This window comes from Mytilus trossulus, chromosome 7 (genome assembly GCF_036588685.1).
Source record: "Mytilus trossulus isolate FHL-02 chromosome 7, PNRI_Mtr1.1.1.hap1, whole genome shotgun sequence".
In the NCBI taxonomy this organism is placed as follows: domain Eukaryota; kingdom Metazoa; phylum Mollusca; class Bivalvia; order Mytilida; family Mytilidae; genus Mytilus; species Mytilus trossulus.
Genome location: NC_086379.1, coordinates 18,655,814 through 18,672,176, shown reverse-complemented (window position 1 = coordinate 18,672,176; position 16,363 = coordinate 18,655,814). Strand labels below are relative to the sequence as shown.

The 16,363-nt window shown below is 31.6% G+C and overlaps 1 protein-coding gene across 7 annotated transcripts in view; it reads right to left on the bottom strand.

The window, feature by feature from the left end:
* Positions 1–16,363, bottom strand: part of LOC134724751 (ABC-type organic anion transporter ABCA8-like) — a 54,195-nt gene that overhangs the window by 29,966 nt on the left and 7,866 nt on the right. For 4 of the 7 annotated variants that reach the window (XM_063587966.1, XM_063587970.1, XM_063587971.1 and 1 more), the window contains exons 1-13: positions 13,791–13,905; positions 12,094–12,204; positions 10,913–11,001; positions 9,763–10,183; positions 8,631–8,740; positions 6,998–7,218; positions 6,013–6,373; positions 5,615–5,759; positions 4,723–4,888; positions 3,676–3,734; positions 1,947–2,080; positions 1,416–1,568; positions 567–686 (exon numbers count right to left, since the gene is read on the bottom strand). In XM_063587966.1, the coding sequence (XP_063444036.1) occupies positions 567–686; positions 1,416–1,568; positions 1,947–2,080; positions 3,676–3,734; positions 4,723–4,888; positions 5,615–5,759; positions 6,013–6,373; positions 6,998–7,218; positions 8,631–8,740; positions 9,763–10,183; positions 10,913–11,001; positions 12,094–12,127 (2,013 nt within the window). In that variant the 5' untranslated portion in view covers positions 12,128–12,204; positions 13,791–13,905. Of the gene's footprint in view, positions 1–566; positions 687–1,415; positions 1,569–1,946; positions 2,081–3,675; positions 3,735–4,722; positions 4,889–5,614; positions 5,760–6,012; positions 6,374–6,997; positions 7,219–8,630; positions 8,741–9,762; positions 10,184–10,912; positions 11,002–12,093; positions 12,205–13,548; positions 13,660–13,742; positions 13,906–16,363 lie in introns of those variants that run through there. The other 3 variants (XM_063587969.1, XM_063587968.1, XM_063587967.1) reach the window with 3 other exon arrangements.

Below are 16,363 nucleotides of genomic sequence, written 5' to 3'. Positions count from 1 at the left end.
GCAATAATCTGATGCTGACCGCAAAATATAGTAAAAGTAAGATAACTGCAAAAATTCCTAGCTATATGTACCAATTTTTAAATGGATAAGGAGTAATATACATCCCTGAGCATCATTTAAGACATGGTAAAGAAATCCTTTATTTCTTTTATCATTTTCTGCTGAAGTATTGAAAATCTAATTAGTCAATTCAAGAGAACAGAATTATTATCATGATTATATGACGATGTAAAAGATATCCCAGTGTTTATGATTTTGGAAACAGAAAATGATATAGAAAAGGCCTAAATTAATATATTGTTTGTTTCCCCAATCCGACCCTGCCAAGCAAGGTGTGGGTAGGTAGGTAGGGAAATCATTTTATTTTTTTCAAAAAGCCTGAATAGTATCATAGTATTGGATGATACTGCAGGGCGAAAAATCTAAAATGAATAAAATAATTTTCCACTTAGTTTTGACAATAAAATTTTATGAGTAGCACTGTTTTTGCAGGGTCGGTCTTGATTGGGGAAACAAACAATATTTTATTTTAGGCCAAAGAAGAAATTTAACAGCAAAGAAAGTACCTTTGGATCTCCGATCAGAGCTATCGCTACAGACAACTTTCTCTTCTGTCCACCACTAAGGTTTAATGCAAATGTATCGTCTTGATCAAGTAATCCAACATCATTTAATATCTCCTTTATCTGAAAAAATGAAAAAAATTATAAAAATATGATTGCGCGCATTTTCTTTCTTTTCTACTGTGGATTCATTTATTTCTGTGGCTACCTATTTCTTTGGATTGAGGAAAACTACACTATCATGGATTTCATGGTTTTGTGAAAGTCTGCATACATTCTTATAGAAAATTTGTAATTTGATGGACATCGAAATTCACATGTTCACTAGCCAAGGAAATGAGGAGCGGATCGTAATCTTTGGCTAGCAAAGATGTGAAATTCATGGTTCCCAGGTTACCGCGAACAAATAATAACAGTAGTTAGTAATTTTTCAGGGGTCAAGGTATGGCTTCACTACTCTAAGACATTAAATTTTGGTAAAAAAAAGAACAGACAATTTTTTTATTTTCTTGAAAAGGTTACCTGGCAAGAAAAACACCAATGCAATGTTGAAAAGAATTATTTATTTTAAAAAATTGGAAACATATAAATACTAAATTGATTATGATGATATAGAATACAATTAAAATATAATCAAGGGTTTTATCTGATACAATCAGTCCAGTGTAAAGTTAACAAAGAGTATATCTTTTCCTTTTAAAATTACTTGAAAGTTGTCATGATATTTTGAAAGGTCAATAAATGAACATTCACAATTTCAGAGATTATGTATTTCAGAAAGGGAAGCAACTCTTGAAATATTTATTGATAAATTAAACAGTGAGATTTACATTTCATTATTGTTGCACTTACTGATTTCATCATATTATCTTTTTTAGTTCCTTTGATTCCAGCAAACAATTTAAGATGTTCAATGACTGTCAATTTGTCAAACAAAATGTTGTGCTGCGGACATACCCCTGTTGTTTGTCTGATCTTTAACATATCTCCTGGGTTATTTATGTCCTGTGTAAAAAAAAAAATTCACACATTATTTTCAAAAATTAATGCAGATACATGTATATAAAGAGCCTGAGAATAATGGAAGTTACATTTTAAATTGAATTATTTGGCCTTCTTTTACCTATATAGAGCCTTACTAAACTAATCATTTAGTTACCCTCAATCTAAACCAATATCTATGAACCATGACACTAGCTCTAACCCTAAAATCTTACCCTAACCAAAAATGAACCCTAATGATAAAGTACAGCTGTTTCCCTTGTCAGTGACAACAAACCAGACAACATGTCCTATCAATTGAACTTACCAAACCTAAGACTTTAGCTGTTTCCCTTGTTAGTGATAACAAACCAGACAACATGTCCTATCAATTGAACTTACCAAACCTAAGACTTTAGCTGTTCCCCTTGTTGGTGGTACCAGACCAGACAGCATGTTGAACAGTGTTGTCTTACCAGCTCCATTATGTCCAAGCAAACATGTGATCTGTCCTGTGTACATTTCTAGAGACAATTCTATAAACAAAAAAGTTCTGTGTACATTTCTAGAGACAATTCTATAAACAAAAAAGTTCTGTGTACATTTCTAGAGACAATTCTATAAACAAAAAAGTTCTGTGTACATTTCTAGAGACAATTCTATAAACAAAAAAGTTCTGTGTACATTTCTAGAGACAATTCTATAAACAAAAAAGTTCTGTGTACATTTCTAGAGACAATTCTATAAACAAAAAAGTTCTGTGTACATTTCTAGAGACAATTCTATAAACAAAAAAGTTCTGTGTACATTTCTAGAGACAATTCTATAAACAAAAAAGTTCTGTGTACATTTCTAGAGACAATTCTATAAACAAAAAAGTTCTGTGTACATTTCTAGAGACAATTCTATAAACAAAAAAGTTCTGTGTACATTTCTAGAGACAATTCTATAAACAAAAAAGTTCTGTGTACATTTCTAGAGACAATTCTAAAAAAAAAAAAAGTTCTTTCTGTTAATGTCCAATTCTTTTATAATTCATTTATTAAATCCATCTTTTTATCATATGATGGCATATTGAAGAAAAACAAATATTTTTTTTTTTTAAAGGAAGTTTTCACTTTGCTGTCTGTTTGTACATATATCCAAGGTGTGCCTTGTGGTCAGGGTTTTGATTTTTATTAATATTTGCCCTTTTTGTAGATAGTAGTCTTTTTATGGAGTATTTACTTACTTTGTGTATTTTAAAATAACACTTTGCATCTGCAGGGGCATCATTTGTGTCTCCCAGACACAACTATATCTCAAAGAAAGTCCTAGAGATACAGTTACTTCAGAGTTGAGTGTGGGGGCATAACATTGTCTAGTTTGAAATTAAATTACAATACTTTATCATATAAAATATGCCAAACATTCAAAGTCAATTAACCATGACTTAAGGTGCAGAGCATAACACTATGTGGAAATGTAATATGTCAATGCTACAACAAGTGCATACTGAATACCATTGAATATAATAATCACAAACTTAATCCTGATTGTATTGAGAGGAGTCAAGGATATACACATCTAACCAATATAATTAACCTGCATGTTAGATGCTCCCCTTAAAATAGGCTATTTCCTAATTCCCGTAATTGACCCTATAATAAGAGACCTTTATTTTTGTTGTCTCCCTTTATGAGGGACATAAATTTTTATTTACAATGGAGAGCTGGCAAAAAGAGCAAATTTACCTTTGCATAATGTGAGTAATCTATAAGGTTTTCAAATGTTTTAATTAAATTAATTTGTTGTTTAGCTAAATACGTTTGACATCTAAAATTATTTTTCATAAGTTTAACCGCTGATACACCACTTTCAATTCATCATGCTTTGCATAGGCAAAAGCCAATTTTGTCCAGTATGGAACCAGTCTACGATTGATAAAGTAAAGTAATTTGTTTTAAAAGTGTGTAATAATAGAATCAAGTTGGTAATTGGCAAATGGACAATTAAACACTGCTGTGCAGACCAAATGATAAACTGTAACAATTGTTGATGCAGGTACCCAGTTAGAAACAGCATGCCTAACTCTCACATCAAAGACTCTGTGGTGGCAAGACAATTATTTACATTAGTATTCTATGCTTACTATTTACTGCAGTGACTGTTTCTTCTTTTCCACTGAATTCTTTAGTTAGATTTAAAATTCTGAAATTAAAGCAGATTTATGGATTATTGCATTTCCTATTTCAATATCTTGGAAATTTGTATGTTTTTTTTTTCATCAGTTATTGTTATCAGTCACAATAGACCACTTTCGAGTTCATCCGTCACCGGAAAAAACTCGTCAATTATACGCGCCTTTATCACCGTCATCTGTGCGTTTAGGAGCGTCGTCACTTCCTTACAATGTTGAGCGAGTGGTTGGAAAATTATAATTCAATATTGTACGAATTATTCGGCAAATTGAATTCTGAAAATAGACAATCAACACTGCTGTCATTAGGGAATTGTCAGTAAGTACCTACAGAGCAACCATTATTTCTAGTTTATCCTGCACAAAAAACGATCACTAAGACGCTTGATGAACGTAAATAGTGCAGGGATACAGGCGAGCCCCTCTATCTGGTAAATGACGTCATAAAGGCGTGCATAATTGACGAGTTTTTGCCGGTGACGGATGAACTCGAAAGTGGTCTATTCGAACAGAAAGTTGACGTTTACTGTGCTTATTTGTTTTCAAGGGGGGTTACGAGTATGTAACATGGGAAAGAGCAATGGACTTCACGGACTTACAGAAAAATGGACTATTATAGACAGAAAATCATAATGACCTCCTTCTATATGTATGTGTATTTCAAAATCATATGTTATATTGGCTATATTTGGGAATATGACAGTTGTTATCCATTCATTTGATGTGTTTGAGCTTTTGATTTTGCCATTTGATTAGGGAATTCCAATTTGAATTTTACTCGTAGTTCAGTATTTTTGTTATTTTACTTGTTGATTTTAGTCAGGGACACTAGTGTACATGCATATAATGGTTTTATATTTTTTATATTTATACAGGTAACATACTAAAATTATCGAATCAGAATATTTGGGAATTTCAATTGCAAAAATCTTATATTAGGTGTAATTTTAGGGTCAGCTAACTTCCCTGTGATTTTGGAAAAAAAAAAGTATTATCTACCTGACTCCTGTATGCTCTCTCATATCACTGGTCACTTTCTCCACATCATTACCAAATAAGGCATCATAATCCTCCGCCCTTTCGTCATTATCTTCTTCTCTGGTACCAGGAAACCAGTACGACTTCATAAAGATGTAATAAGGTGGCTTCTTGGCACCATATTCAGCTACAACAAACAATTTAAGACTATTATAAAAAAAGAAGATGTGGTATGATTGCCAATGAGACAACTCTCCACAAGAGACTAAAAGATAATTTTTTTAAATTAATTTAGAACAGGAAATTTTGAAAGTGTTCTGTTCAGAACATAAGAATCATTTATGTTATTACTACAATTGGGTTGATGCCTCTACTGGTGGACTGAATGTATCAGAGGGTATCACCAGCCCAGTAGCTAGAACTTTGCTACTGGCATAAAATTATACAGATTTTGTGTTCTCAAAATTTGTTTTTACAAAATTTTGGAACTTATTGATATAATTATATAAAGTATGTTCCCTATTGGAATTTTGAAAACAAGAACTTATTTTAAATTATTGAATATATCTCCCTCATGCAAAAGGAAATGCTACTGATTTTTTTCGTTCAAAACATACTGGCATGTTATATGTTATATTGGTATGAGATCATGACATCTGTAAGTCAACTAATTTTCGCTGATACTTTATTTTGTGTTTATCCCTTTCTAGTCTTCTTCCCAGCGATTTAATTTCACGTTTTTCTAATTTACTTGATGAAGTTATATAAGGAAAGGTTCAAGTTTTGCATATTCCCGACAATTTAACGCGTTATTTTTCTACAAAAATAAATCACTGGTGAAATTAAGTTGGTTTACAGTATGTTGACAATTAATAAGATTAACATGATATCAAAATTAAATATTTATTCTTACTAGGGATGACATTGTCCAGATACATGGCTAAGACAAAGTATAAAATACTGTCAAACAGTAACATGAACATTGGAATATAGAGTGGAAAGTCTCCTTGTCCGGCAGTCGTAAAATCCATTCCAACTCCAATATCCAAAAACACTGCCTGAAAAATATCACAAAAAGCAAGGTTAATCTACAGAAACAAAGTAAAGCTTGCCAATATAAAAGATTGGTATCAATGTCAAAAAGATGCGATTTGTAGTTCAGGAAAAAAATTGAACTAAAATTTCACAGGATGGATGGACAGAGGTAAAGCAGTATACTCCCGACATCAGAGAAGTTATTGAATCATCACTGTTATATTCTCCATATTCAAATTAATATTATAAGTAACTCCTACTCCATTGATATCATACCTGATCAATAGCTAATGACACACAGCAGGGTGAAATTAGACACATAAATCCCCTGGCTACTGCTGGAATGGAATACGTCACAGTACCATCTTCATTTAACTGTCTCGTCAAACTGACAACCAAGTACAAGCAGCTTAACAACATGACGAATAAACTGGCCACGCCTCCAGCTGTTTGTGCCTTGTTAAAGAATGGTGTTAACAGACAGGCAAAAGAGATAATAGAAAGTCCATAAAACATTAAAATCAGGAAAAACAAGAACACATTACTGTTAATAAAAAATCCGCTAACATATGCCAATATAACTGTTACTACGGTAACTATAGTGATGAAAATAAGGTACACAAGTCCCCAGGAAAGCCTACAATAGAAATTAAATAAAGATAAACAAAGCACTTAATCATTTTCATTATTATAGACAAACGACTAAAGATTGTAAACATGTTTCACTGTGCAGCCATGTCTGCTTTCATTAATATCTTATCTATAATGTACATTGAAGAAAACTTTTAACCTAAGAAATTGGCAATCAATATGATCATGCCAACCGTTCCATAACCTTCAAATTATATTTGAAATTCATTTGTTCAGAATATCTGAGAGGATTTTATCCTTTTTTAAAATCAAAATAGCATACATTTTTTTAAGACAAGTATACAAATAAATTTTAAAAAAAGAAGAAATATAAGCATAATAAGGATCGTTAATATTGACTAACTTTCACTTTTGACTATACTATATTTTTTTACTTGTACTTTCTATTCATATCTATAACATCATCATAACAACCTTCATTGTATGTCAAACCACACAACCGCAAAATTTGTACTTCAATGTTTGATTACATGTGTAATATTGTCTTGAAGACGCCACCCTTGTTGGCCAATCAGTCGACCAGAATAAACTCTTACCATGCAGTAATTGATGGGTGTTGTTGTCTTTATTGTTTTAATTTAGGAAATTAATAATATTTAGCAAATTTTACCAAAAAGCAGAATCTCTTAAGCCCATCATTTTCATCCCTTCTTTTATCTTTTTCTCCTTCTCTGCCACAAGGTGCACGGTGAGGAAATTAACAAATGGCGAGTATGCTAAGACAAAGTATATCGATGATAACACTTGGATGTACGTTGAATCTGGTTTGTACGATGGCTTGGGTAACATCTCTACCGTTACATCTGGTAATGGGTAGGAAGGATAGTCCATCTATAAAGAAACAGTTGACATACCATCAGGACCATATTAGCACAGAATAGACACTTTATTTAGCTTCATGCATTTAGTGAGGCCTTTCCAACTGATTTTTATAGTTTGTTCTTATGCTGTGCTGTTATACCACTGTTCCAGGTCAAAGGGAGTGTGTAATGTTATTAAAATGACATAATGAAGGTAATATGCCCGACTAAAAACACAAAATATCATGGAATTTTTGGCTTATTTAACATAGATCTCATGCATATCTCATGCATTGTCATGATTGTAAAAATATATTCTTGTTTGCAAATTGTTTAATTAAGGAATGCCTGTAACATTTTTTTTGTCTATGAAGAAATAACATAAAAAATGTGGTTCACACTGAATAACATTTAAAGTGTGCATCACATTTTTTATATTATTTCAAAATAGCAGAAAAAATATTACAGTCATTTCTTATAATTTATTTCTTAATTCCATTTTAAACAGGAGTAGCTCATGAAAAATGTTGATGACATCACATTCACATGAATAAATTATGATTATAAGCTGATAAACAAAACGCCTTCAGCCAATCAGAAGACATGTTACATCAAAATTCATTTATTCCAAACTGCACTTGATGTGTAATATGTTATTGGGGAGAGTTGTACTCTATATCATATCTTAGCATATGCAAGTCAATCAGTCCAAAGGAGTAGGTCCGGTAAGACCTTTTTTTGGCCCCAAAATATAGCAGTTTTACAAAATTTTAAGAAATTAAACTTTTTCTTAGTCATTGGATAGTAGAATGGTTCTGCTACATAAATATGGGCTGTTTCTGACAATACAATATACATATATTGGGTACTAGCACCATGAAGTCGTGCTAAATTACTGAAATCTTCACAATTCCAGCATTTTAGTAAAATTTTAGACGGTTTCCGGGTAAAACGAAACTGGCCGCATTCGTGTTCATCCAAAATATTGAAATGAAAGTTGTATTTGATGATAATACATAACATATATGTTAAGATTGAGGATGAACATGGATGCGGCCACTTTCGTTTTTCACAAAAACCATCTGAAAAGTGTCATTTTTTCGCATATTTGGTAAATTTTTCATATTTGAGCTTGAATCGGATCGTTTTTAATGACTAAATAAGTTAAAATCTTGCACATAAATTAATTGAATCATATGAAATAGACACTTAAGTGTTTAAAAAGTGGTCAAAATCTTTCGTCAGATGAAACTTAAATTTGAGGCCAAAATCGGTCCTTACCGGACCTACTCCTTTTGAACTCATCTGTTTCAAGGAACCAGTCATGACAGACTTCTACTTTATGCATGGTTCATTTAACATAACTTTAACTAAAGCTGATAGAATTCTACCTTGTAAAGTGGATGCCACAAAGATCAACTTATTTACAGTATAAAGTCATACCCTAATTAAAACTGTATCTATAGCTAACTGAAGCAAAGAGAAACCTGGATTTAAATACTGGTTAACATCACAGCTAGATTGATCTAATCCATCTCCATCTCGGCACTGTCCTGAACAATAGAAAAAACAAGTGAAACTGCGAGCTACTGCTCACTGATGATACCCCCGCCGCAAGTGGATAATATTAATAGTGTAAAAATATGCAAGTGTTCAGTATTCAGGAAGTTGTCGAGTGATGAATCACACGGTATAGCTGACTTAGACTTAGATAAACCCTGAAACCAAATTTCAGAAATCCTTGTATTGTAGTTCCTAAGAAAAATGCGATGAAAAATATTCATGGGACGGACGGACTGACGGAAGGAAAGACAGAGGTAAAACAGTATACCCCCCCCCCTTTTTTTTAAAGCGGGGGTATAAATACAGCTTGCTATACAATTATCTCTCTATGAGATGTTAAACAAAACAAAAAGTATAAACAAGTCTTAAATAAGATAAATATCCTAACTTGATTGTAGTGATGAATTTAACAAGACTTTAAAAAATTAAAATAGTTAGGAATACAACTTTTTCTATAGTCAAACAGTCAGTATAACAAGTTGATTTGATTCAAGATGGATTCAACTTTGCAGAGAAGGGAAATAAATCTTATTCAACTTTATAAGTCAATAGAAAACTAAGCTTGTAAATCATATGACTTAAATAATTCAATCAAATAAAACATGCAAAAGCCATATTATAAAGTCTGGTGAGTGATCAGTTACTGTGGATTCATTTATTTTCGTGGGTACCATTTTTCGTGGTTTGAGGAAAACTTACATATTTGTGGATATTTAATTTCGTGGTTTTAGCAAAGTCTACTTTCATTCCTTTACAAAATTTGTATTTCGTTAAACATTTGAATTCGTGGTTCTGCTGTACCCACGAAATCCACGAAAATTGGTATCCAACGAATATTAATGAATCCACAGTATGTAAAGTATATCATTCAGTAAGGTTGAGGACAATATGGTCAAGTTAACAATTGTGTAATTATTTTACAGTTAAATTCAAATTTCAGAAATGGCAACATCTTTTTCTTATATATGCATTTGTCCAGCAATTTTGATCTTTTAAATACATATTAACTTACCAGCAACAGAAGTCCACGATCCTGTGCCAGGAACTTTGTTAGAAGGAAATCTCAATGCATATGAGTAATTATCTCCCCCTGAATATTCAAAGATGATTCCGGCAGCAACATTATCTGTATAAGCATCATAGTAATCATCCATTGCTGATTTGTCAGTAAAATACATAAGGGACGGACCTTGACTGGAAGTTATGTTACCCATTTCTTCAAATACTTTAATCGTTTCATTGGCCATAGAATGTGAAATAGACGTGTCTGGAGATATTAGAATGTACTTTCCTTTAAAAAAGTTTTGGTCTAAAAATTTAGCATTTGTCATCGAATATGTTGGGAAGTCAGTTATCCTTGGTTTTTCTGTGCCTTTGTTGAAAGCCTTTACCAATATCAGAATGGCAATAAAGTATAACGGATACAGAATTTCCTGGAAATAAATAATCAAAAAAGTGTTATTATTCAAAATTGTATAATCCATTCTTACAGTAAACATGTATTAATTAACTGTGTGTTTTTAATAGGACTCTGACAGTTAATATCTATATGTTAAATTTGATTATTATATATGTTAGACTCAGATGGACGTCAGGCCTCTAATCAACGTCCTTTCCTAAAATCGACGTCCAAATCGGAGGTCACATTCACAAATAGACATCCAATATTTTGGTACTCTAATCCATGTCCAATTTTAATTTCAACGTCATGTATTGACAAATGACATCTGATTGATAACTGAACTAAAGGTGCGTTTACACGGTACCATTTTCCATCCGATAATATACTGACGCTCAGGTAAATCGTATAGCGTTCTGTTTACACGATACTTTTTCCATCCTATTTTGAACAGATTCTTACAAATGATTTTTGCTTGATAATTGAACACATATCACTTCAAGTATCATAAAACTAAAACAGAATGAGTTTCCTGGATAAAACATTTCAATGAGACAACCAAATCATGAGACAACCAAACAAAACAATCAATTTACAATTTTCTCATCAGTTGTGATTTTCTGAGAAAGTCTTTAGTTTAGGCTCACTGATTTCTTTTTTATTTTATTTGGGTTGACTAGTTCTATATAAACAATCAAATGAAAAACACTCACTGAAAATTAACTACAAATATATGCCAAGATCATTACGGATTATAAATTACCTGTGCTACTTGTTTTTTATTTCTCTTCTTCAGTAAAATATTCTTCCACATAAGAATTTTAAACTGATCCCAAAAAGTTGCCATTTTTTCTGAAAAAGAATTTAAATTTGAATAAAGATATAAAGATACAGTTATGATAAGATGATTGGAGGTAGTCCATTTCATCTGTCATTTATGGAACAAATAGAAAAAAAAGAATTGTAACTTTAAATCATTCGTTCATCAAGTATAAATTGTAGATCATAGTTACATTCTAATTTTATGTTGAAGCCGTAAGAAATACCATTTGTCAGCACCATGTTTCATAAAGTTACAATACTAATTTCAATAGCATACTTTCAGAATAAGTTAAAGTGTGTCAATAAGTCACTTTGTATCAGAGAATTAAACTTTTACAAGACATTCAAGAGAAGACTTGACAATTAAATGTAATATTTAGGTCCAAATGAACTATGTTTCAAGTGAATAATTATAAATGATTTTGCACATTATTGGAAGAATATCAATTTGAATCCCAGACCTGAATCTAAGATGTCATGCATGTGGTTAGGCCAAAAAAAATATTACATTGCGTTTCTGCTAACCCTACATACCCTAATTTTTTGTGCCTACCCTTACACTTTTATGCCATTTTGGAATATAAATAAGCCCTGTTAAAGTTAGACTGATTCCCTAAAAGTAACCAACTAAAAAATGCTTGTTAAATAAATTAATATTGCCTACCTATAATGTACCTACCCTTTCTTTTACCAAATTATCGATAACACATGTATTAATATTTTGTTTGGCCTTATTGGTATGGATATATCACAAATCTGTAAATTAGTTCTTTATAACATAGTTCACTACTTTTTCTAAATCATTTAGCTACATGCATGACATGTACACCTTAGTGCTATATTAATTCCAAATGTAATCCCTTGACTTGAAAATGGATCATTGAAAGCTATGAACACATAAATTTCATATCACACTTAAGTTTACCTCTTGATATCCTTGTGTGGGTTTTTTTTTTTTGGTTTGTGTGTGGATCTTGTTTCAATGATACTAACACTATATTTACTTTTTCACTATTAAAAGTAATAAGATATTTGACTAAATCATGTACATTGTAAGGTCAGTGATTGACAAATTTAGTGTATCAGTAAAGAAGATCACATTATGTGTGTTAATTATATTACCTGGTTGTTGACAGTGGTATGTCTTCTGTGTCATGGATAAATGTTCAATAAATGGTCAGTGTTATATTATAGTATGATTAAGATATCCATGGTCTTTATCTTCTACAGGACCTGTAAAATAAGAAATATATAAAGATATAATATGCATTACTATTGATAACTTTGTCAAAAGTGTGATCAATGGTGATATGATACAAATATATGTAGTAGATTTATTTTCTGATATAAACCTTTGATACAATTGCAAGTTTTATAAAAAAAAATCTGGCAACAATTGTACGCAGAGAGCACAAGTAAGACAGTTACGGATACACACAAGGACAGAACATATTTCTTCTTCCCCTTAACACGTCTCTCAGGGGACACAAAATATTTTCAATTTGGTATAAAAGCCTCAGTCAAAATCAGAGTCTAATTTTGACAGTGTATCAAATCAGTAATATATCTTCTACTTAATCTCAGAGATCAAACAAAATATAAATATGAGCGAATCCAAAGACTTAATTTTAATTAGATTGACTTAATCCAAATAATTGTGTTACCATGCCAAACACATATGCAATTATTTGAGACAATCTATAGCTACATGTAGTATATGAAATTAATAATAACTGTATTGTAAATAGTTTTATTTGATCTACCATGGAATTACTCTACAAAAACAGTCTGCGCCAAAAACTTTTTCTTCTACTAGTCCAGAAACTAAATCTCAAAATTTGTCTCTATCAGACTATATAAAATTTTGAAATTTTCACTAGTCCGAATCAATTTTACTAGTCTGGGTCATCAGACTAACAGTACAGACTGCAAAAAATAATACACTTGTGATTATACAGTGTAGCATACATGTACATGATATATCAATAATGTTCAGTTGTTAAGCATTTTTTTGTTTCATTTAAAAAAATTGTCATATATACATGTATGCATGTTGTATATGTCATGAATTATTGTACTCTTATGAGATTATGTAATGTCATATTTATCGTTAGTCCAAATAATTATGAGGTGAAGAATTAATCCTTTAATGCTGTTACAATTTCATACTTGGTCTCTTGTATATAGAGTTGTCTCATTTGCAATCATACCACATCTTCTTTTTTTATATATAGAGTCACATATAATACAATATATGTATAAATATCATGAATATGTTTTAACTATTCAGAATTAAAATTCATTTAAATGGTCTTCCTCTTCAACCCCCCCCTTTTCCCTTCTCTTTATTTTTGTACCTGTCTACCAGCCCTGGGTGGGGTTTTGTTCAAAATTAAAATGTATTTAACCTTTTTAAACTAGATTTTGCCATGCATTAAAGCATTTTCCAGTGGCAAAATTTGACCCATTTGATTGTACCAAAGAGTATAAAATGGTGAGTTGTGACATGTGTAAAGTTGTGCCATAATAGTTTGTTTCTACTGAAAAAAAAATAACTGAAATCATTTGTGCACTTACTCTAGTATTCCTAGCAGCATAAACTAATCACATGCCACACATACAGACTTTTATAAATGAAGTAGCTATGGAAAATCCTTTTTGTAAACACACATGTGATAAAAACTGATTTATGTTATTTCGATTGTACACATTTATAACCCAGTTTATAACCCTGCCCATGTGATGTCACAAATGTAAACAAAGATACAAACGTTCGATAATTGACTATTGTATGTTCCACTGAAGAAGAAAAATATAACCTATTGGCAAATAAAGGTGAAAATGTCAGTACGTCTGCTTCTTCGTCAGTATCAGTACAGGTTTTTTTTTGCGTTTTGACATTTGTTTACGGTTACAGTTTTTGACCCCATCATAAGGGAGGTAATCCAACATTCCCGCGAAAATTCAAAGTTCCCGCGGAAATTTTACAAATGTTGCTAATTATATAGAGGGGACAAGGGGGTCCCAATAACAGCAAAACAGCAAATTGATTTGGCTTATAACAGATAACAAGGAATTAAAATGGACAAAAACAGATAACAGTAAATGAAATATTAAAATAAGTCGGGTCCTTGACATATCCAGTATTTCTTATTACGGGTATAATCCTTTGTAATGAATTCCATTCTATGAACATGGCTTTTAGAATTATGACATTTATTTATCTAGATATGTTTATTTGGTATATTCTTGTCCGTCCGTCGACAACATGTCGGACATTACCTCAAACACTCTTTAACCAATTTACATAAAACTTTGGGAAATTGTTTATATCTATCAGTGATGTGAGCTCCCTATTGTTTTTTTTGTTTTTTATAAATTTTAGATTTTAAGTTTCTGAGTTTTATTCAATAAAATTGGTGGTTTTTTTTCAGTTTTCTGATAGTATCTAAAAAATTCTTACACAAATTTGCAAGGAATTTTGGTGAATTGTTTGTAGGCTACCTACTGTTGTAAGCGCCCTTTCGATTTTTATTAATTTTCGATTTTGTCATCAGTTAGAGATTTATTCATAGTCCAGCAGCTAAGTCCAATATTTTGGGACAATTGATCACTTTATGGTAAAAGCATGAAACTTTGCACAGTGTTAGTTATGATGCTTATAAACATTTTTGGATATGGAGCCATCCAAAAAAAATCCACAATGGCCGCCAATTTCAAAATGGCCGCCAACAGTCATGTAGCAGAGTCCAAAAATATAGTTTTATTTAACATTTGAAAATAAAAGCACAAAACTTTGCATATTGCTAATTATGATGATTATTAATCTTTTCTGAATATGGAACAATAAAAAAAAAATAAAAAATGGCCGCCAATTTCAAAATGGCAACCAACAGTCATGAGGCAGAGTCTAAAAATATGGTATAATTTATCATTGAAAATTAAAACACACCACTTTGCATATTGCTAGTTATGGTGCTTATCAATCTTTAATGAATATGGAACAATCAAAATAATTCCATAATGGCCGACAAATTCAAAATGGCCGCCAACAGTCATGAGACAGAGTAAAAAAAAAATGGTTTAATTGATCATTTGAAAATAAAAGCAAAAAACTTTGCATATTGCTAGTTATGATGCTAATTACTCTTTTCTGAATATGGAACAATCAAAAATAATTGCTTAATGGCCGACATATTCAAAATGGCCGTCAAAAGTCTTATTATCAGAAACTATATCGTGTATATCTAGAATAATCAACATATATTTGTGCTTTGCAAAACATTCATGAAGTCAGGTCGTCAAATATTAAATTGCATACTTTTTGTTTGTCTTTTTAACTTTTTCGATTCAAGCGTCACTGATACGTCATTTATAGACGAAACACGCGTCTGGTATACAGAAGTTATATACAAGGAATATATAAACTAATTTACGATAATATTTCTTACAACATGGCTACTGAAAAGACGTTCAGGGTATCAAGTGTAGAATATGACAAACCAACTAAGTTAAATAATATTGATTGGGCTAATTGCATCCTATGCCAAGAAATAATAGATGAAAAACGTATATGCCCATTTGATTCTAAACGTCTTAATGTTGGTGCTGGTTATTAATCTTTAGCTGACAATATTTAGAAGTTTCATGAATTACGACTGATGCCTGATGGCATTAATGTGTGCATTGAAAACTTATATTTAGATGAGGGATCTGGAATAGCACAGTATTTCATTGACCAAAAGGCATGTTGGCACAAATCTTGCAACTTGAAACTGGACAGGACAAAGTTGGATAGAGCAGAAAAACCAACCTCACATGAGAGAATAGATGATAAAGCAACCACATCTAAAAGAAAACTAGACATAGCTTCTCCGTTCAGTCCACCAGTAACCCGTCTGTGTGCTTTTTCTGTAATTAAAATGGCCAAGAAGCTCTTCGCGTTTGGACAGGATACATGTGTGAGCGAATGAGCAGTAAAATTAAATGACACGTTGTAACTTGCAAAGTTAAGTGCTGGTGATCTAATTGCAAAGGAAGCAAAGTACCACTCTAAATGTTTTGTTTCCTTATATAATCGTGCATCTCAAATTGAAATGAAAAATGATAATGTCGAATCTAAGAAGGAAAGTCAAATCCATGGTATTGCATTTTCAGATTGCCAGATCTATGTAAACTTTATACGGAAAGAATAACATGTCTAGGTGCAGATGTTTCATCTCGAGTTAATAGTATGGACTAAAACACAGAATTGTAATTTCCCTAACTTAGATGCTTACAAACAAGGTCTTGAAAACATTCTTGCTTTCAAAGATGACATTGGTCCTGCATTGAAGAGAGTCTGCTAAGAAGACTTTGATAATGAGTTTGTCAACATATCAAAAGCAGCTAC